This window comes from Uloborus diversus, chromosome 5 (assembly GCF_026930045.1).
Source record: "Uloborus diversus isolate 005 chromosome 5, Udiv.v.3.1, whole genome shotgun sequence".
Lineage (NCBI taxonomy): Eukaryota > Metazoa > Arthropoda > Arachnida > Araneae > Uloboridae > Uloborus > Uloborus diversus.
Window position 1 is genome coordinate 95,424,069 of NC_072735.1, and position 23,925 is coordinate 95,447,993.

Sequence of the window (23,925 nt, forward strand, 5' to 3'; positions counted from 1 at the left end):
TTGCCGTGCCGGTTTTAACCAGTTTCTACCAGTGGTTTTAACCGCCTCGGCAGAAACTTGCCAACCCTGAGCACAACTCATAAATTCAGCATTACACCGTAAGATGGCAGAAGTAAAATGCATTTAATATGCATTTAATATGCATTTTGCTGAACGATGAAAACTTTAAACTCAGTTATTATATCAAAGCATGATTTTTTGAGTTTTGCCGCTAAACCAAACCTACCAACCTATTTTTGCTCATTTTATTCCTAAGACATGTTTGAGTTTCTTTAAACAAGGGAAACATCTTTCAGCAGAACACGTTGTAATAGGAAGTGTGCTTAGTATATTTTAGTAATTATAAAGAGACTGAATACTTAGTAGTTATGCACGAAGAATGAAGCCAAAAATAAAATTTTCAATATTGTTAGGGGGACCCAGGGTAAAATGGGTAGCTGGGGTAAAATGGGTCTAATTGTATTTTTCTTGATTTTATTCTACTGGACATTTTTGGAAAATAAAAAATTATGATGAAAATGTGTACATATCTGGCAAGATTTTGTATTGGGGAAAAAAATCTTAACAACTCATTTAACAGGCTTAGCAACAGTTTTATTTTTCAGAACAATGTGTTTATAGTGAGTAATAAACTTCTTTCTAGAAAAATTTACAGGAAGAGTTTCGGAAGTTTTTTATTTGGATTTGAGAGAAAAAGAATTTTTCTAACAGAAAACTCAAAAAAATAAGTAAATTTTAATATTTACAAAAATTTTATAGGACTTTTAGTTGCATGGGATAAAATGGGTATAGCCAACATTTTCGAGTTTAAAACATTGATTGAATGTATGAAGATTAAAAAACTTAAATTATCTCTGCGAGACAGCTCTTAGATATTTTTCATGTTTTAAACGAAAAGTATTTTTTTAATTTTTATAAATAAGTACACTGCATTTGTTTTATTTATGTTTTTAATTACTATAACTTCTGCAAATTAGTACTTAACAAGGGCGGACCCAGAATTTTTTCAAGGGAGGGGCGATTGATTTTTATTACATACTTTTTACTATGTATACTGATTTTGAAATATTGATCACAAAAAATTTTGACTTTCATTCCGAAACAGTTCCGGGATATGGTCATAACCCCCTCCCCTTCTCCCAACATCAATGAAACTCGCCTAAATTTGTGCTTTTTGATCTTCATTTTCGAAAAATTACTGGTGAAGTGTCCCTCAAGGGAGGGGCGATCGCCCCCATCGCCCCTCCCTTGTATCCGCCCCTGGTACTTAAAGGTATAATTTTTGATGATTATCGATATAGTTCATGATTACTGTAGGTTTTTTATGTATATGGTTCATTGCTACACATTATAAAACATAGTAGGTATTGATAGCTAATATGCTGTCTTTTCAATTTTCTTTTCAAACCAACTCTCTCTCTCTCTCTCTCTATGCTCAGAACATAATCTAAGTACAACCTCACACACAATCACAACAGAATTCTCATGCCTCAGAGCAAAGTCGTACTGAATAACTAAATTCTCTTGCTATACCTCTTGGTTCACAGCCGTTTTTAACACTGGTAAGGCTGTGAAATATTAACAAAAAAAAAGGTAAGAGTATAAATAAAGGTGAGAGAAGTTTTAATTACAGAGCAGGTGGCTGCAAGATTGTACACAAACAGGCAAGAGACACAAACAAAAGCAGAAAAAATAAACAAATAAATAAACAGTAAATAAATTTTAAAAAAGGACATTAACAATAGTTGATAAAATAACTAATAAAGTAGAAGTGAAAATAGAGGTTCTCTTAGTTGTTAAACCCAGTCATTTGCGACTGGGCCAATGTTAAATTTTTGGAAGAAGTCTATTCACAAACTCATAGGTTTAATCACTAAAATTTCAGCTGAAGGTGAATATACTGTAAGAAGTTTGCTACAAAATCATCTGTCGAATTATCCTACGTCTTCCCCAAGAAAGATGACATTGATGTTGTGCAGGTATCACAAGTTGTAAAAATACTACCTCAGCCCCAAACCGTAAGTCTTTGCTAATACGCCTTTTGCTCACAAATTTGGTTCAGTAAACATTTTTTGTGGTTGTTTAGGATTAAAGTTTTTATCCTCCAATGCAATTAAACTCATTTTTTTACATAAATTTTTTCCATTAGTTATAGCGTAGTTCAACTTTAAACAGCATATACCCATTTTACCCCAAAGCGCAGGGTAAAATGGGTTATACATAGGGGTAAAATAGGTATACTCTTTTACACTAAATTTAAAGCAAAAAGTTAACACAAACTATGTCCAAATTAGACCTAAGATACACAATGTATAGAATATATTCTGCAAAAACACGATTATATCTCAAATTTCTGCTATGGGTCACTGGAATTAAAAAATCTTTTTTTTATAACCCATTTTACCCCGGGTGACCCTATCTTATTATCATGAAGGTCGACCCTAAAAAAAATACCAGTGAAGCTAATTAGCTCACCAGCAGAATGGTTCTTTTGCTATGACAGGAGTGCACTGAAATAATTTTTTTTCTTGACGTCACCCGGGTTTCTGTCTCGTTCCCAAACTATATTCCCAACTTCCCCAAAAAGCCTACGTAGGGACGAAATTCCAAGAAATTTGGAGGGAACTAAACACAGAAGTGCTTTTTCTCAGATTCGAAAAAGGTATATGTTCTCTGAATTTGTGTCTACTTCAATGATACAAGCGTTGCCAATGTTTTGGAGACTGAAGAGAGGAATATTTTTGCACACTAGGGGAAAAATTGAAAACCATTGCAATAAAGCTCTAAGTCTTACTTTGCTCCCTCCCATTTTGTGCACACACACCCCGTATAGTTCATTTTACTGCACCAATTCTCTTTTTCAAAAAATAATTATATACTGTACAGGAGAAATATAAAAACATATTTTTTCCTGTTCCATTTTTTTTACTCTAGTATAATGCTTGTTTTCAACACAAGGCCTTTTATTTCTCTACTCATAAATTTACACTTAGTCATTTGGGAGGAGGGGGGGTATTTAGCATCAGAAAAATAAGTCTAAAATGCTTTTGCAATATTCTCCATAGGGCATGATAAGACATTCAAAACCATCAGAGAGTTAAATTTGATATTCACTGACCCGTGATGTAATAAGATTTGTCAAGCGTCATCCACTTCGTCCCGATTTTAGAAAAGCACCAGCAACTCCGATCTTCAATTGTGGTGACCCAACATTGGATCAATGATCAAAACCTTCTCATAAAGAACAATAAAGCAGAAAAAGGAAATCTCAGAACAACTTCAAATAGCTATAAAACAAATTTATCTTGAGAAAAATGAATTCTAAAAAAAAAAATGTTTGTGCCAGTTTTGAAAATGAAAAATAATTTTGATTTGCCAGTAGAAAAGCATAAAAAGCGGATTTTTCTGAAAGTGAGTAAGGTAAAACAGAATATTTTAACCTTATAATCGGGATTCCACTGTTTTCGAAAAACATGAAAAAAAGATATAACATCGGCAATAAGTTGAAAAAAGGAGATTTTACCGAAATATAATAACACTACAATAAGATAATAAACAAAATGGACAAACTTTATTACTCTAAAAATACAAGAATTAACGTAAACACGGTCTATAAAGTGTTTCAACTTTTGTCAACCTTCCACCATTAATTTATAGCAAACAAGACAAAAACGGATAGGTACGCATAATATATGTCGAAAAATACAGCAGAAGGATAAAACAAAGAAATATTAAAACACTCGAAGTACTGTTAACATTACTTACAAAACTCACGTCTCCGCTGGAAGCAAAAATGACAACAAAACTCTTTATCAACAGTTAACAGTTAAAATTTTGAGAAACAGCTGACAAAAAAATGTTTATTTATTTACATATTTTCTAGAGATGATTCGCAACAAAATAACAAATAAAACAGATGAAAACAATAAACATTTTAGAGCCTAACGAAAAATACAACTTTTCATAGTTAGTGCATAAGAAAATTCATTGGGAACAAAAAGGATACACAAATGGAAATTAGAGTCCCTATATGAAACCTGACTATTTCGTAAAGTGTAACATATACCATTTTTCAGCTGGCTGTCATGAGATATATATGTTTAGAAATCGTAGCAGTTAATTGCTGTAAATATACAACGAAAAAATAATGAACTTGCAGCAAATAGTTCCTTTTTACGTTGACAAACTCTCATCACATGTTCGGAACACATGTTCGGATCGTAACTTTCCAATTTTGACGCATTTATTCTTAAAGCTCATTTGAAATTAACTTTAGAGAATAAATAATTTATTGTATTTTCATTGAAGTGCCTTCAGAAGGAACAAAATACCAATAAAAACTTGTTAGCAGTGAAAAATTGTTCTTTCTGATTTCACATGTCGAATGAGGTCCAGTTGTTGAAATTGTTGATTGTATTTATCTTCTATCAAGTGATTATGATTTCTTGTTGCAAAAATTAATCCATTTATAAACATTTTTGGAAGATTTATTGTGACGTCACTCTTGAATTTCGGCCAAGGCAGCGTTGGGGGTCATGAACTTCATGCCTGGTTTTCGCTTTTTTGCGAACCAATCAACTGCCGTGCAGTGGTCACGTGCTCTCCCGTCAGGGTTGCAAGTCATCAAGCGATAAGAAACAACGCAAGCTGTGAAGACGTCAGGTGGATATGTTCTGACTTAACAGAGTTGGCCTTTGTTTGTTCACCGTAATTAAAATTACATCTAGAATTACTTTTAGTTTCTCAAAATTAATACAGGTAAGTGATTTCTCAATCGTTATGCATATGTTAGTTTAACTCACGTTTTGAAGATGCCATTCTGAATTAGGGACTACTAGCGTCTTAATGTTGACTTTTAGGCTTAAAAGCTATTATTTCCTGCTTACCCTTCCCATCTCTAATTATCAATTATTGGTCATTTTTAATGAAATAAGTATGTTTTAAAGTAAAAGCAGTGTTTCAAGGCATTGCTGTTGTCTTTTAAATGGCTTTTAACAAGTGGCAAAATAGAGCTTTGCCATGGTCGTCATTGTATGCTAATTTAAAAACATCTGAAACGCACTGTTGGATCTTCATTTAAAGGGCATTTGTAAACATGTTTTTGGATATTTTGGAACTAAATGAAATATTTTTCGAAAGGGACTACGTTGAATAGAAGTGTTATTATGGTAAATATGCGTCATCATGTTTTATTAATTGCAACAAATAAGAGACCTTCCTATGTTTATGGATTACGTAAAATGCGTGACTAGTGTACTTGATTAGTTCCTTTGTTGTGATAAAATTATCTTTATAAGCTAATAACTGAAAAATAAGTTACTAACTTTTCAATAGCTGTCTAAGCCTTCATCAGGGTACGAAACGAATAATACATAAAATGTAGATTAAAGGTGATTTATTATAAAACGTGATTATGTTCCGGAAGTCTGTAGAAGAAAAAGTAGCTTGGTGTAATGTAACTAGTATTAATGAAAGAAAGTTTGCTTGTGTAATTTTAACTAAACCTAAAAGTTTTAACTATCTTAATTAAAAATTAAGGTTTAGTGGAAGTAATTGATATTTTCTATATTCAATGCCATAAAAAAATTGTATGACAACTAATAATTTTGCAATTGACTCTTTTTTGATTTTGTAAAATTTGAAAAGGACCCATTTTGGGTTTTTAAGAAGAAATACCTTTTTCTTCAGAATTACCCTATTCAAAATATTTTAAGACTCCCAGCTTTTTGTTTCTCACTATTATTTGTGGAAAATTTTTCATTGATACTTTTAAAAGCTGCCATGTTTATAATATACTTTTTTTTACTCTGGTCTTATAGAACCGTGCAGCAAAGTGCTGACTGATCTTTTCGCATTGCTTTGACTTCTTTACACGGAATATTCTTTTTCATACTTTTCATTATTTGTATTACCTTGAAAGAAGGAAATAAGACATGCAAAAAACAATGTTACTAAAATTTTGATTTGGCACCTGAAGTTTTCGATCCCAGTAAAGCTTGTTTTTTCCCCACGACTCATTCGAGATTAAGGCCCTCCATTGACTTTACTGATAAATTTGTAAAAAGTATACAATAGAGCCTCATTTTATATGAAGGCAGGTTATGTGAACACACTTCACTATTCAAAACCTCGTAAATTAAAACTTAATGGTAAATTTAAAATAAGGGTTTGGTTCCATAGATTAAAAAAAGAATTTTCAAGGGATAAATAAATATGTAATAAATTTAATCTTATTATTTTTATACATTTGACTGATGTGCATATTGAAAACATGAGTTAACTTAATGATTATAATAACGCGTTTGATAGCCTCTTGGCATAAAAAATTCTCATCAATGAAGCCTTATGTAAGATCATGTGTTCATGATTTTCCATGTCACTTCCTGGACTAAGCTCAGGAGTTTGATTTTTAAGGACAAGAATCAGGGTTGACTTTCTGCCGGCAGAAACTAGTTTTTGCCGTGCCAGTGGCAGAAGCTGGTTATAACCGGCAGAAACTGGCAAAAACTTAAAAATGTCTTTAATAATTCAATTAGTAAATGATATTTGTTTAAATAAACTAAAAAATTAAACATTATTTCATCATTTTAAAAAATAAAATCCCATGCTAGTGCCCTTGATTTAGTTCAGAAAGGGAACTTTCCAATTGCAGATGCTTGTAGTATTTGGATTAATTTAACAAAGGATAAAAAATCATACAGGGGTGCTTAGGAAAGAGGAGTGATATACAAAATTAAACAGGCAATACTGATTGTAATTTGCTCACTTATATGCTTCTTCTAAATTGTTTGTGATTGAAATTATCATGTCATGTGCTTCAAGAAGAAAGTGCCAGAATTTTACTTGCCTAAATTTTTTACCTAATGTCACAGCTTTGCAAAACAAACTGGTCCCATTTCTCAAAACTTATTTTTACAGTCGAATTTTTACCACATCCCAGTCACTACATGGTAGACCAGTTATACAATAGATGAAAGTTTCATGAACAATGATTGCTCCTTGATGCATTGTCTGCTAGCTTTTCTGTTACAAGAATATTCCAAAATTTCTCATTTGTGCGTAGTAAATTGAGAACCTGTTTAGGTTTTTGAAACCACCTTTTCTAAGAGGCAATTGCAGGGTCCAAGCAATGTAACATTTGATTTTGAATTGTGATAATTTTGTAATAAAATTACAGTACTTTGGTTAATAATTTTTTTTTTTTTTTTCATGCATTTTCAGTTGTATATCAAGAATTTTTTGTTTTGTTAGTTTTTGCCAGTTTCTGCCGCAAAGTGGCAGAAAGTGGTTTTTGCCATGCCGGTTTAACCAGTTTCTACCAGTGATTTTAACTGCCTCGGCAGAAACTTGCCAACCCTGACAAGAATATATATTTTCTCTTTTTAATACCACTTCCGCATAGAACAAAATAGACTTCCAAGTTTTAAACGGAGCATGATCAAATCCACATTAAAAAAGGTACTAATGTTTATATATACAGTGAAGCACCATTTTTTAAGTTTTTGAAGGTATTGTTGCATACAAATAAAAAAAATGTATAATTATTTTTGAAATCAACAATGCTCATATGGAAATGATTCCATATGCCTAGTTGCTGCCCTCGTTTTTGGTGGTCATATTGTTTAAAAAAATGGTAATAGAATGTGGGGCGGGGGGGGGGGGGGTCTTATTAATGCCTATAAAATAATTTAAGTTATATATTATCACCTAATTAAAATTAACATGTCTTTTTAGAAGTCCTGTTTTACAAGCTGTGTTTCTCTTTCACACCACTTAGTCCTAGAGAAAGAAATATTATGTTTATAAACCATATTTCTTTCTAACAACTGTAGATAAATTAAAGGGGGGGGATGCAAACATAATTTTAATTCTAAGTAAAAGCAGTACACTTTTCAATTTTAATTAAACTTATTTATTTTAAAGAATTACTTTGAATTCGCTTTTAAAAAATAAAGAATAAGTACAAATAAAGCACATACTTTTTCTTGCACCAATGGTCTGGCCTCCTCATTTTTTCAAGGCATGAGCCACCACTGCTATTTTGAAGACTTTAAGTTTGCTACTTGAAAATATTGGATATATATCAAAATATCGGATATTTTCGAAAATATTATGATATTTTCGAACCCTTGGTGAAAAATAACACAATCATGTTAAAACATTTAATGACAATTTTTAAAATATGTGAAAAGATCTGCGGAAAATTAGGGCTTTACGGTAATAGTGTTTAAAATTTTCCCATAATGTCTATTTTGGCCATCTGTCATGATTTTTGAGGAAAGAAGGTCATTTAATCTGCATCATTATTCGGTTTAAAACTTTTTAAATCTTTATCTCTAGGATAGAAACAATTTACATTTCTGTAATCTAGTTCATTTCTCCTTTCAATTGTAATTTGGTGCATTTTCTTTTTGCTGGGCATTATTTAGGTGTCGGGGGTGTGCACATAAATTGTTTCAAGCAGTTAGGGAATATTATTTGTATCAAAGTACTATCCAAAAAAGTTTTTAATCTGATCTTTGCTGACAAAAAGCAAATTGATACTTGCACTGTAGCTGAGGTTAAAGAATACACTCAGCATCAGGAATATCAGTGCCACATGCAATTAAATCATCGGAATCAAGTTACACCAGTAGTGTCGGCAGCACCCTTTCCATGTCCACTTTCAAAAAAGAAAAGATGAATGTCTGTAGAAAAGCCATAAATTGCGAAAACAGTATACATACCGGATCAAATAACACACCGTCAACTGTCTGAAACCATTGCAGGGCAAAATCATCTCACATTAAACTTTTTCTCAAAAATTCAAATTTGCTGTAAAAACTTGAATAATATCTTATTTTACAGATGAAAGCTTGCAGATTTTGAAAATGTCTTTATAGTGCTTATACTTGCAATACATTTTTGTTTTGAGTTCATGTTTAGGCATCTATCAATTGGTTAGAAACAGCAGTATGCGAGGGTATTAAGTTTGACTATGTAATTTAAAAGGAAAATATCAAATATATTTTTTCTTTTCACCTGTCTTATTTGCACAATATTCAAAGATTCTGTATAATTCAAAAAAAAAAAAAAAATAACAATTGATTTAATGCATTTAAAAATGCTTAGGAATTTTTTTCTGAATTACTTTGGTACGTTCATTACTAATTTTGGTTTAAAATGATGATATAAATATTTTTTTTAGCAGAAGACTCCCAATTGTAGACTTATTTTTTGTTTCAGTTGATTAACATTATACTAAAAAATCATTATTATTTGATGAAAATAATTGTGTAAATCAATGGTAACATACCAGTACCTTGGGACACCATAAATTTCAGCTTTAATTTTGTAAACAGAAATTAGTGCTCTTAGGTCATCATCAGTGACAGCAGGATCTACTGTTCAGTGTACTTTGGAATTTTTCTCACATGAACAGGAAAATCCTGATCTAATTTTCTTTGTTTTGAACAGTTCAGAGTTACCTTATTAGGTGGTTTCATTATTAAAAATTTTAAGTAGGAAATGAAATAATTTCAATCATAGCATGTGGGAATTAAAACATGTCCTTTTATAATAATTTATAGGTTAAAAAATATATTGTGCTGCTTTGTCTAACTTTTAAAAAGTGAGTTATATGAGGCAGTGAGAAGCAAAGGGATGGTGGGAAGTGGTAAAATTAAAAATTTGGAGATAACCAATACACATGGTAGGTGAACCTCTCCTCTGTCTTGGGGCAAGAGTACTAGTAGCCTTGGTAGTTGTTGCTACACAGCATGATTTAGAAAAAAAATATCAATGAAAGCCTACCTATGATATCTTTAAACAAGTTTTGCTCAAAACTTGAAAAATTCCACTTGCATCTTTTTGCTTCTCACTGCCTCATAATAATCTTAAGTGGGGCAGGTTGAGACACAGTGGTGGGGCAGGTTCGGACACTGTCCCAAGCTGCTCCACCAATGTACAGTACAGAAAAAGCATTTCATTGTTTTACAGAAAATTGATTTTTCTTCCTCGGTAAAGTATTAAAATTACAAAAATGGCGAGATCTAGAAAATAAAATAGGAAGTTCCTTGCTGTTGTTGAAACAGCAGCAGAAAATATTATATTAGTAATAAGACTTCAATTATTTAAGATGACAATTATTAGGATTACTGCTGGTGTCCCAAAGTGCCCCCACCAAGTATGGCAGGTTGGACATTGTTGGAACTTATTAATATTTTTATGAAAATTTAATTTGATGAAATAATAGAGCAAAATAAATTTTTATTGAAGCAAAAATGTCTAAATTGCATGTTTATCTAAGTTTGAAAATAAAATTTTTAAAAATCATTGTCTAAAAAGTGTTGTAAGGTGCTCCACCTTCCGCTACGTTCATTACCAAAATTAGGCATTATCTTCCATTTTTTTTAGATAGTTTTAGATTATTTTTATATTTTAAATACATTAAGCTTTTGTTTTTATCAAATCATCAATCATTTTATTTCAAAAATTTTAAAAAATATTAAAGATCATTTAGATTTTTTTTTAGTTTTATGATTCCAAAAACGAGAATGCTAAAAAATGTTGGTTGTTTATATCTTGGTATTATTTTAAATATTCATTTACATATTCTTGCTCTTGAAATCATTTTCAGTTCAAATTACTAAAAAAGCAACCTAGCCATCCTTAATTCATGTGTATGGTAAACATGGTTCAAGTACAGAAAATGTGTAAAGCAAAGTGCATATAAACAAAGTTGTCTCACAGCTGGCTTTTTTAAATTTTATTTAAAAGTTCTAAGTGCTTACTGGGCTAATTCTCGAAATACTTTATGCATGAGATATATGTATTGATCCAATGTGTTTGTTTCTGACTGTTTAGAGTGTGAAAAAAATTAAAAGTTTATACCTATCGCAGGTATTGAAGAGTGAATCTTTTCAGATGGAATTTCTTCTCAGAAACTTAAACAAAAGAAACTTTTCTTCTTAAACAAAAAAAAAAAAAAATGATGCTGAATTTCACATGTTTGAAAAATTAAAAATTCTCAATCACTTGAAGCAATTTTGTATTTCTTCTTAGGAAAGGAATGCTAAACAGCAAAAGGGGAGGGGGAGGGAGCTTCGAGTTCGAAGCGTGATAGAGGTCAATCCAAAAATGCGTAATTAATATGTTATAATTCCAGACTGATAAAAAAAAATTAATGAGACTTGGTAACAGCTGTACCTAATATCTTAAGACTACATTACATAAAACTATAAAAGACTATCAAATCCCTGTACTTGATAAATCTTCAGTAATAGATAAAATGAAAGAGTGGAAAATTAAGCAGAACAGACTGTGAAGAGGATGAAAATGATCCTGATATTAAATTTAAAAAACTAAAAAAACATGCTTTAGTAGCAAAATTAACTAAAAAGTTAAAAATAATCTTTGGATGACAAGTATATAAAGTAATTGACCAAACACTTAATTTTACTGAAAATGAAAAAAAGCGTGGAGGCTGTCTATTTACATTTTTGCATGGATAACAAGTGGAAGAAATTGAAAACAACTGATAAGAAGTCCCCCCCCCCCTTGCCCCCATGCTTTTTTTCTATTACAGTAAAGTTAAGTGTTTGGTCAATTACTTCTCATCCAAAGATTATAACTTTTTCATTCATTTTGCTACTAAAGCATGTTTTTCAGTTTTTTAAGCTATTAGTTTTATTTCTGAAAAATAATATCAAGTTCTTATTACTGTTTTTTTTTTCCCAAATAAGCATTAGATACTAAATATTGCCAACACTTGTAACTCTTAAATGAAATCTTTGTGCATGTTTTCGATTTTTATAATGGAATGTATCTTAGTATGCTATTGCATTATTTGTATCAGACATTTTGAATGCTTTCTGGTAAATTCATGTGCAAACATTGTTACTCCGCAGCTCTGATTTGTACGTTGTAAGTAATTCTAATAAGCCACTGGCTATTTGTCCAAAAGAAAGTTTGACCCACAAACATACAAGTTAAGCTAATAAAAGTGTTCACTAGAATAAACTAATAACTTATCGTTAATAAATTAATTTGATTGTAGAATATTGCATTGTCGTTGGGTCTGAGGTTGGATTCCAAATTTTAAGAGTCTGATCTCAAAAAGTGGGCGAAAATTGAGTTGCAATATTTTAATTTCGGTGTAGACGAGATTAGAACGCACGCCCAATGATTCCCGGAGGTGGACATCAGCGAAGACTCGCGCCTTTAGACCGCTCGGCCACGAACACTCATAAAGTGGTGGAATGTACTAACAGTAATTAGCCACTAACTCTTAGTCCAAAGGAGAGTTACTCACAAACATACAAGTGAAGCTAATAAAAACGTGTTAAAAATTAGTATAATTTTGTCAATGTTAAAATTGCAATTATAAATGCAAAGAACTGTTATTCATAGCTGAACTTGCGAATCTGACATAAGGGGATGTTGGGTATGAAGTGTAATATTTGAAGAAAACAGTGAGATATTTATAGACAAAGGAACTGAATAATATCATTCCATTATATTACTACTTTATTATGATACTGGTTGATACTATGGATCTATTTAATGCTTCAATTATTGGCAACAAAGTTCTTGATGTTTTTAAAATCCTGTTTTAAAATTTTTATTCAATGATACCACACCTTTTTATCAACTATTTTCTAATCTTTTGGAAAAGGTACGTCCATTACCACTGTTGGTACGTCTGTTACCGCCAAAAAATATTTTTTATTATTATAATAAAAATTCTTTACAAGTTATAATTGTTTTTGGATCACAGTACACTTAAGTCTGTAAGAAAAGTATTTTTTCACTCAGATGTAGTAGATCAGAATTTTAATCAACACTAGCCTTCTATTGAAAGTCTTGTCCAGAAATAGTACGTCCGTTACCATTCACAAAAATGTCTAGTTCTGAAATTTCTTTAATACATGAGGATAAAAGCTTGTACAGGGTGAAAGGCAGTGTTAGACTTGTTCAGACTTGTTCAGACTTGTTCTAAACATGCCAAAATTTTAACCAGCAAATCAATAAATGAACTAGAACACATGAATTGTATTTTCCTTGCAAATGGTACGTCTGTTACTTTGATTTTGCGCTGCATCTGGGAGCAAGCATTTGACCTTTCGAATAGTTCAGAATTTCAGTCAATTCAGAACGTCCGAATTTAGCAAAATCATGGTTGGCGCAAATGTCATTTTTTCATTTGCATTAATTTTGTTTTCTATGCATAGGTACTTAATGGAGCGTGATACAAATCAAATGTCCCAAAGTCCTTCACTATGTAGATCTGGATGTGGATTTTATGGAAGTCCAAAAACTGACGGTTTATGCTCTAAATGTTATAAAGATGCTCTCAAAAGAAAACAAGCAAATCCTGCGCCTCCACCACTAAGTGGACGTACCAGCCCTTCAACAGCTAGCTCAGTTGCTGGTAAGGCATATATTATAATTGAACAGTGCTGTTTTAAGTGTGAAAAAGTATGTGTATAAGCTAGATTTTTTTTTTCTGTAGAATATATAAATTTTAATGTTATTATATTTCCCTCTATTTCCATGAGAGAACTTCCTTGCAAATGCCAAGCAAAGTGCCTAAGATCATACCCGTTTGAAGCAGGGCTGGCAGGTTTCTGCCAAGGCGGTAAAAACCACTGGTAGAAACCGGTTAAAACCGGCATGGCAAAAACCCCTTTCTGCCACATTTATGGCAGAAACTCAAAAAATGACATAAATGCAATTCCTGACATACAATAGAAAATGTATAAGAAAAATAATTAAATATTAACCCAAATACAATTTATTTACAACACTATCACCATTCAAAATCAAATTTTTCAAATTATAAGTTTTGACGCTGTTTCTAAACCTAAAAAATTTCTTAATTTGTTGTGCAGAAAGGAGAAATTTGAGAAGATTCTTTCAATCCCATCAAAACATCGATGTTAGAAATTAAAGCATCGATCTTTTTATCAATGTATAACCTACATTTTTGAATATACTACACTAATTTAAGCAATACAAAAGAATACGTATCCGACGAATATATTGAAAATACTGAACCTCAAATCATGAATATAATTTAATAAGAATAATATCGCAACAGCTTGGTATTATAGTTGGGCAAAAATTGATAATAAGACAAGCACCGGTTAATACAATCTAGTTATAGTAATAAGGAAATATTTTTAAACTGAATTAAACTAAAAGTAAATTTACATCAAAAAAGAATCTAAGAAAAAATGCATCATGCACTTACCGTCAGTTGAATGATGAGAAAAAGTTGTGCTAATTATTTTAAAAATACAAAATTAACTCTAACAATAATTTTTAAGAGTAAGAAATATGTGTTGTACTGTTAGTTAATAATTAAACACAAATTTAAGGTAATAGACGGACGACTTGTTGGAGGAAATTGATAAGTAAGCTCGAATATTGGTGTTGACAGTTTGGAGAAAAAGAAGTTTCCTTACTTTGTCCCCCCAGAAGGGCATTTTTCTTTTCGCAGACTATCCCACCAGTCTGAGAAACATCTCTTTCGATGGAACAGAAGTTTCCATCACTATCAAATACGTATAGGATTTTCCTTTAGTTTAAGAACTGGAGCCTTGAAATAAACTGCAAGTTCTGGCACCAGACTACCAGTGTCAGGTTCTTCCAATAGCTTTGATCTCTTTTTTACTCTCTAGTTAATCTTTTACTGTCTTGTAGTGATCTTCCCAAAAATCATCCTCTACGCAGAAAAATTGTTCTTATAAAACGGGTGCAAAAAATGATTTTTTTTTGGCAACTCCATAAGTAAACTTAATTACCTAGCGAGAAGATTGGAGCAAAATTTTATGATAATTTTCAATTAAAATGCAAAAACATCAGCATCGAAAAAACATTGAAACCAAAACATCGATAGTCCAAAAACATTGAAAGTAAAACATCGATGTTAAAAACATCGATGTTTTAACAAAAAAATCGATGTTTCCAAAACATCGACATCCATGTTGCACCCCTCGTTTCAACCAATGAAACTCTTTACATTTATGAGTCAGTGAATCTAACCAATTATATTGTTTCTTACATACAGCAAAGTTGAAGACTGTGTTAGTACTTATATAATTGGATTATTAGCTTTCCATAGAAATCAAAATGGGGGGGGGGAGAGCTCTTTGTTCTTTGAGAATAGCTTTATTCAGTTATATTAAGTGTAAAATGACAAGTTTCTGAATTTTAGAATTTAATGAAATAAAAAAAATCTGTATTTATTTAAATAGTTGATATATCACACTTTATAATAAATGCAAACAAAATAATTATAAACAAACTGAAAAATTTGTTGCTTACAACATTACAAGGCTAAAATTTCTAACACATAGCAATTTCAACTACGATAAATTTTACTTTGCTTTAGAAATGTCAGTCTTGATATTTAACATATTTTTACACTAATTATTAAATAACTATTATATTAAGTTTTTGCAATGACGAAATGAGTTATATATTTTATTTTACTTAATTGCCTGTCATTAAGTAATTACTAGAGCTATTAAAAACGTTTTTTAGTTTTTGCCAGTTTCTGCCAGTTTTTACCGGTTATAACCAGTTTCTGCCACCGGCAGGGCAAAAACCAGTTTCTGCCGGCAAAAAGCCAACCCTGGTTTGAAGCAGGGTTGGCTTTCTGCAAGCAAAAACTAGTTTTGCCGTGCCAGTGGCAGAAACTGGTTATAACCGGTAAAAACCGGCAGAAACTGGCAAAAACTTTAAAATGTCTTTAATAACTCAAGTAATTAGTAAATGATATTTGTTTAAGTAAACTAAAAAATTAAACATTTCATCATTAAAAAAAATAATAATAAAATCCAATGCTAGTGCCCTTGATTTAGTTCAGAAAGGGAACTTTTCAATTGCAGAGGCTCATAGTATTTGGATTAGTTTAACAAAGGATAAAAAATCATATGGGGGTGCTTAGGAAAGAGGAGTGACATACAAAATTAAACAGGTATTACTGATTGTAATTTGCTCACTTATATGCTTCCTCTAAATTGTTTGTGATTGAAATTATCATGTCATGTGCTTCAAGAAAAAAGTGCCAGAATTTTACTTGTCTAGATTTTGTACCTAATGTCACAGTTTGCAAAACAAATTGGCCCCATTTCTCAAAACTTATTTTTTCAATCAAATTTTTACCACAACCCCAGTTGCTACATGGTGGACCAGTTATACAATAGATGAAAGTTTCACGAACATTGCTTGCTCCTTAATGCATTGTCTGCTAGCTCTTCTGCTTCAAGAATATTCTAAAATTTCTCATTTGTGCGTATTAAAGTGAGAACCTATTTAGATTTTTGAAACCACCTTTTCTAAGAGGCAATTGCAGGGTCCAAACAATAACATTTGATTTTGAATTGTGATAATTTTGTAATAAAATTACAGTACTTTGGTTAACAATTAATTATTTTTTTCCATGCATTTTCAGCTGTATACCAAGAATTAATTTTTTATTTTGTGAGTTTTTGCCAGTTTCTGCCACAAGTGGCAGAAAGTGGTTTTTGCCGTGCCGGTTTTAACCAGTTTCTACCAGTGGTTTTAAACCGCCTCGGCAGAAACTTGCCAACCCTGAGCACAACTCATAAATTCAACATTACACCGTAAGATGGCAGAAGGTAAAATGCATTTAATATGCATTTTGCTGATCATAAACTAACTTCCTAATGTATCATAAACTAAGTTTTTTTTTATTATTATTATAGTCAAAATGATTTATATTTATATGTTCATGCATTAAATTATCTTCTAGAATTATGGTTGAAGCAGAATTTACATTTTAGCAATGTCCACATAAATTTTGGGGACCTGTCACAGATGACATTTGTTTCCCCCCCCCCCTTCCCCGTCTTTATAGATTTCACTCTTCATTTTAAAAATCTCTACTCACATCAACTGCCCCCCCCCCCCCCCACACACACACCTCTGTACAAGCCTCAGTTGTCTAATTGTTTTTTCACATCCACTTGTTAGCTTAATGCTTTAATAGTGTATCCTCTGTATCTATAGAAGACCTTTTGTAATTAAGAGTGGATCAACTTCAAAAGGGTAATGAGGGTGCATTGAGAGCACCCTCATCAAAGCAAGATGCATTGACATCAATAGGAAGAAAATTAGCTTATAGAGTTCAAATAAAATTTTAAAACTTTATTTTTTATAAAAATATATGTTAATGAGAAAAAAATAAGACTCAATAATAAAAAAAAATCACTTAAAAATAAACTGAACAAATTCTGAAAAGTCAAAATTAGAAAAAATAAAAGGGAAGAGGTAGATAAATAGTACGGGGAGGTGGGGCACGTTGGTCTGCTTTTTTACTTCCGTTTACAAAAAAGGAAGTATTGTAATCACGAAAAAACTTTCACCCAAAAATCGGCCTTAATTTCCATTTTGTTCACCCCAAATGAATGTTGAGTTTTTCAACCCGACCACATGTGGATATGTGCCTAGGAGCATACAGACACCAGAAATATCCATTTTGACGATCCTCCTTTTGACGGGTCTAGTTTTGCCCCTTCTTTTTTTGGTTGCATTTGTATGCTCCAAAGGGGGTCTTTTGTCCCTTTTTGGGGGAAAATCATTGTTAATATCGATGTAAACTCAAGTTGTGTTATAATTTGGTAGACACTTGGCAATATATCTCCAGTCTTTTGGTCGCAAACTTGGTGATTTTTTTAAAAAAAATAATTAAATTCTGGTTTTAATTTGGCCATTGTTGGTGATATTTAGAGGATAATTTATTGAATCATTAAAACTGCCAATAATGAGAAAATGACATTAAATTGGAGTAAAAGGAAGTCGTGATGCATCAGCTCATTACTTATCATTTTTTTTCTTATCAAAAAATTTAACGAGCAGTTCGATTTTCTACAATAAATTTCACTAAACATTTTTCAATATCACAGTTTTTTTTTTTTTTTTTTTTGGAAGTGTTGAATTGATAAACTTTTTTTATGCTAATTTTTTTATTAAAACCTTGTAAAATGGATCAACATGCCCCCCGGGTTGGGTATGTTGCATAACTCAAACAACATTTGCTATAATTTTAGTAAATACTATCAAACCTTGTAACTACCTTATCCTCTTTTGTGTGTAGAGTGAAAGATGTAAAGTTTAAAGATCAATATAACATATTAAACTGAGTTTAAGTGATAAATCATCTTTAATTAAAAACAGCAGTAAGCATTCACCATTAGTAGAATTTTTTTTTAAAATCAAAGAAAATTCCATTATTGAATATTCATGAGACAATGCAGATTAAAGTTACCAAAAGATGTGTTTAAACGATATCTGAGGATACAAAAGTGCTTTGGAAGAAGCAGTTATTGCACTGGGTTTTGGAAGGATAAGTCATATGTTACTTTTATATAAAGTTAATCAATACTTTTTGCTAGGGGAGAAAAAGCTCTTTTTTACTTTTGCATTGCATGAAACAACTTCAAAAAGAAAAGAATCCTGTTATATTAATGCCATATATTTCAAAGAAAATACTAAAATTGGCAACTTTAAGTTAGCATATCTTTGTTCTGAAATCAAATTTTAAAATGAAATTAGATAATCTTAAGTACTTTTTTATTCCTTTAATTGTTTGTTTTATTTTGTTTCTATGTAGAATGCTTGTTTAGCAAAAATATTTGGTTTAATGTAGGAACTTTATTATAGCATGTATTTATTGCATATTTTACTCTTATAAAACAATTATCTGCAAAAATTTGGAAGTACATTTGAAAATATAAAAAGAAAAAAGTGCAGATATGAAATAAATCTTTTGGTAAAATTAATTTAGTAAAATTTTTGTTAAATAATTGTAAAATATATCTGTGTCCCCCCCCCCCCCACCAGTTTTTTTTATTATTGTTTTGTTACATGAAATATTGTTATAATTATTGAGATTTAAGAGAAAAAATAAGTTTTAAAATTATGTGGGGTGGGTTGGTTTGGTACGATGTGCCTCACAAGAAGCCACAATGTCATAATTTTTTTCTTTTCAACAAAAAATAAAAAAAATGCCAATTATTTTGAACAAGAAAAACTTACTTTAAGAAAGGAGTTCACTTTTTTTCCCGTAAACTTGATGAAATCCATTAAAAAAAAATTAGTTTACTGAAAATTTCTCAGGACTACTGAAATAACCCTTTCTGGAACAAAATTTGTTCAATATAACTGTACTATGTGATTTCATTATAGGATTTGTAGGACCATAGGTGCTATTTCTTGGTAATAAAATAAAAAATAATAATAGTATTAACAGCGTTTGTATGGGTTATGGAAATCCTAGAAAGGCATGGGAAAAAAATAAGCAAATTTCAGACCTGCAAAAGTCATGGAAAAATGAAATTTTCATTGAAAGTCATGAGAATTATTCTAATTCTTGGAAAAATGTCCTGGATAAATAGAAAGTAATTGTAGCTAAAAGAGCATTAAAAATCTTAGAGTGATTAAGCAATATTGCACATAAAGCTATTGAAAGTGAAAAATTGAATGATCCTAAACACAAATCTGAATTTTGAAATCTCATTACATCCACATCTGTAGCAGCTGCTCAAATTTTTTTGCAATGTCCTTTTACTGCATCCTTATACTCCTTTTTAGATTACCATTATTTTAAACACTTCCTATATATTTTATTCTGTAGTAGCGAACTTGCATATTTTTGATTTTTGCCACGCCATTCAAAAACGCAATTCAATTGCATCTGAGTTTGTTTCCATCACTTGTAAGAATTTTATTATTAAATTTATTAGACTTTATCTTAATTTGATGTAGGTTTTAAAAAATATAAAACTTCGGTCAGGCGATAGAATATAAATAGAGCAATTCTACTCTTAAACAGTAGTGCCCAGCCCAACTTACGACCCGCAAAACTAATTCAAGCAACCCACTGCTACATTCAATGTCAGGAATCAAACACTATGTTCTGTAATTTCTGAACTTATTAATTTATTTGCATTTGAAAATGTGCTTTTGAATCAGAAGATTTATTCACTACTGAATGGTTTTTTTATGTCTAGTTTAGAAGCGTAAAGAACTAAAGAAAATGTCTTTATTTTAAAGAACCAAAATACTGTCCAGATATGTGGGTGCTTAAATGCACTGTTGACACTGAAAGGCAACTTTTGAGGCAAATTTATTGAAACTTAAGAATGACTCATTCATCCTTTGTCCCATTCATTACCATTCTGCCTGTTTATGAAAAATATATTAGACATATCAGCATCATTATATTCCATTTACTGTATTTTTACTTTACTTAACTCTATATGATGAAGCAAGGGCGCCCATATGCAAAATTATAAGGGGGGGGCTCAGATATTTTCCCCCATGAGTTAGGAGGGTATTTTCTTAATGGAAACCGATTTCAGGACAGATTAGAGCCATTAAAATATTTCAGTACCTGGACGACCAAGCCTCGCTCTGCTTTAAAAGAATTTTTTTTTTCAACTCGTGTTTTTTAAGGTTCAATACTTTTCCAAATGTACTTGAAAAGCTTCACGTTAACGAAATATTAAGCACTCGACCTTCTTATAACACTAAAGTACCATACAGAAGATTATGAATGTAATTAAACCAACATTTTGCTTTAAACTATCTGTTACATTTATTTCCACTATACAATTTTCCCAGTCAGTAATTAAAATATTTTGACCTTGAAGCCAGTTTTGCTATGGTAAAATCGGTTTTTAACCGAATAATTCCTTTCATACTATGATGCGTTTCACGATTTTATCCCAAACGAAATTTTCTTTTTGAATAAGTACTTTTAGTTTTTACACCAGAAAATGCTACATACAGCATGATATCCATAAACCATTCCAACAAATGATAACAACTGTCTTAAAAAAACAAACAATCTCGAGACATACACTTCTTCGAAATAAAATTTAGATGCGTGATTTAAAAAACATGTTAAACTATTTGAAGTGTAAAAAGAAAATAAATAAATAAAATAGAATAGGATGGTCAAGCAATAGTTTCACTTAAAAAAAGAAAAAAAGCCTTACATCGACTTACAAAATGCTTTTGAATTTGTTTTCAGCCAAGTGTGTTTGAAATTAGCCAAAGTGGCCAATATCAGCCAAGCCTGGCAACCCTAAGCAAGTATAAAATTTTAAAGCAAGAAGAGACAAATTTTCATTGTTATGGTTGCAAATCGTCTGCCTGATGCGTCAACTCGCAGTTTACTTCAAGGCTTAACTCAATTTGACTTTATATTAAAGAACTGTTTTTCGTAAAAAAATCGCATTTTTACAGAAAAAACACTGATGTAGATGAACTTGGAATGCAAAACTACAATTAAATCCAAAATTTCATCCAAATTGTTAGAGCCGTTTCCGAGATGAGAAATATATATATACCAACAAGAATTGCTCATTTAAAGATATTTTCATTTTAAATAACTTATTCATTAATGGCTGGAGAATAAATGTTTTTACATTTTTGCAAAGAAAAAAGTACCTAAAGCAAGGAAGTTCTAATTTCAAAGGGGGGGCTCAAGCCCCCTTGCCCCCCTATATGGGCGCCCTTGTGATGAAGACAAATAAAAATAGTTTAGTTTTGTAGGTGTACACTGAATGATTTTTCAATCACAAGTAAATGCTTTGATGTAGTGGCATTAACGTATAAGTTTTTTGCTAATGCTCATTTCCAAAATCATCGATTTATTTGCATTTTTTTTTCATGTTTTAATTTTCAGATCTTGTTCTTTTTATTGTCCTTTTTACTCAATTTCGGGTCCCCTTTCTTCCTTTGGGAGAAACTTAATTTTCTGTGTTTTTAAATACACTTGAAACCCAGTTCACAGGATCCTCAAATTTTGTTTAGTTGTAATAGAAGTCAAGCAATGTAATTAATTAAAAGGGAACCTAAACATAAATTGCGCTAAAACTGTTTAATTTGTTGTATTGGTGTTCGCTATAGCAAGATTTTACATTACAATTTTTCAAAGTCTATTTGAAATATTTTTTCAGCTTCCGATTGCGATGACAAAATTCTCCTGCCGAAAGATGACGATTTGTCCACGGCATCTCCAACAGTACCAGCTGTCGTGGTTACTCCACCTAGTCAAGACCAAAATAAACCTGAGGTAGTAACTTTATAATAGCTCATGATATTAATTATTAAAGGGTCATTCCATCATGACTAACATAACATTTACAGTGTATTCACAAATCTTTTTTATTTTAACTTTAAGTATAAAGACTTAGTTATGGTTGAATTTCTGAATTTACAATGTACATGTTTTATATTAGTCATTTCTACCAGGAATTTGAAACAAAATAACGGCTGATAGATATTTTTTTTCAAATAAAGTGGCACTATGACTAACGTAACATTTTTGCAACCCAGAAAAATGATGCTCATGTTATAATGCAAGTTTCTCTAAAAGTTCAGCAGACCTTTTTAAGTTGGCTTGATATATTTGAGAGAGGTTGACTGATTCGTCAAACAGTGTTCCATCTCTGGAATCAAAATGTGATATTGAATAAGATATGTACACAATGTGAAGATCCCATTAAATAGCTATGCGCTTCTCACAAATTCTCTGTGCTTTGCTACTTTCTCCAAAATCTCATTTAGCAGTATTTTTATATGAACAGACATCTTAGATGAAAAGATCAATAGACTTCATTGGAGAATTCATTTGCAGTCTTCACAGTTGTTTAACTCTGTTACACTCTTTTCCATACATGTTGCTTTAATGTAGCCTACACCATCACAATGATTCTTGCTTTCCTCTGTGAAACTATTCTGAAGAGAGCATCTGTCAATATTAATGCTATGTTGTTATATCCGCTTTTGAAATAGCCTGCTGCTGAATTTTTCCACACAATAACTTTATTCTGTAATTCAAATTCTGTTTACAGACTTTTATTAACTGTATAATCAAATAACTTTACATACAGGCAAGAATGCATTTTGGTGTCTGATATCGCTACAAATATTTTAATTTCCTAAAACATGATTATTGTATTTTTTGTTGTATACAACTGCGGTGTAAATTGTAACAGTAGCATGTAGCATATTGGAATGTTTTCAATGAGCCTTTATTACTTTGTATTGCTGTTTAATGGAGAAAATTTCTACAAAATATAATTCAAGTTAGTTCCCTTTTCGTAAAGTTTTTTCTTCTACATTCTGAATTGGCTATCTTGTATTCTCATATTGAATGTAGGTTCAGCAGTGTACTCATTTTTCTTTACCTGCTCTTCTTTTAAAGAATCCTAATTCTTTAAATTAAAAGTTTTTTTGTTTTTTTCTTTCAATTTATATATATATATATAGCCGGAAAGTGTATACAGGGTTTGCCCCAAAAGTAATGAGCCTTTTCTCATTGTTGAAGTTTTTTCTTTGGAGCTTTTTTTTATGATTTTTCCGATTTTTTTTTTTTTTTTTTTTTTTTTTTTTTTTTTTTTTTTTTTTTTTTTTTTTTTTTTTTTTGCACATTTCAAAATCAGATTGCATCTGCTTTTGGAAAACTCAATCGTCTTAATTTATTGTATGATTCTGTTCCTTTGACTTAAAAAATTTTGTATTGACCATTATATTCAAGCATATTTATATTTTGTTTTGATCAGATTCTGGAGAATTTTTAAATGTTGAGGGAAAAAAAGTAACTAGAGAAGTCAAAGGAGCACTTAGATCTTAGAGTGTAGTCCTGAAATGACTCTAACATCCGAATACTTTTTGGCATATATACTTCATCCGTGAATTTCAAATGACGGATCTGAAATATGTGTATCTTTATCAAAACCTGTTTAAAAAAATATTTTCACTATTTAAATTTGTACTGTCTAAAGTTAAAAATAAATTAAGACTGGAAAGGACTTCAGAACTAGTCTTTTCACTCATGGCTTTTGATTTGTCTGCAGGGTTCGTACGCCCTTGAAAAACCTTGAAAAGTGCTTGAAAAAAAAG

The 23,925-nt window shown here is 31.1% G+C and overlaps 2 protein-coding genes across 2 annotated transcripts in view; one reads left to right on the forward strand and one right to left on the reverse strand.

Moving 5' to 3' along the window:
- The window catches only part of LOC129223359 (ferrochelatase, mitochondrial-like), a 41,671-nt gene extending 37,874 nt beyond the window's left edge, over nt 1-3,797 (reverse strand). The window contains exon 1 of the mRNA XM_054857936.1: nt 3,766-3,797. The gene's annotated coding sequence lies outside the window, so the exon portion shown is untranslated. The remainder of the gene's footprint in view (nt 1-3,765) is intronic.
- An 821-nt stretch (nt 3,798-4,618) lies between these two features.
- LOC129223360 (AN1-type zinc finger protein 6-like) overlaps nt 4,619-23,925 on the forward strand; it is a 35,786-nt gene continuing 16,479 nt past the window's right edge. The window contains exons 1-3 of the mRNA XM_054857938.1: nt 4,619-4,758; nt 13,212-13,411; nt 21,978-22,093. Of these exons, the coding sequence (XP_054713913.1) occupies nt 13,219-13,411; nt 21,978-22,093 (309 nt within the window). The 5' untranslated portion in view covers nt 4,619-4,758; nt 13,212-13,218. The remainder of the gene's footprint in view (nt 4,759-13,211; nt 13,412-21,977; nt 22,094-23,925) is intronic.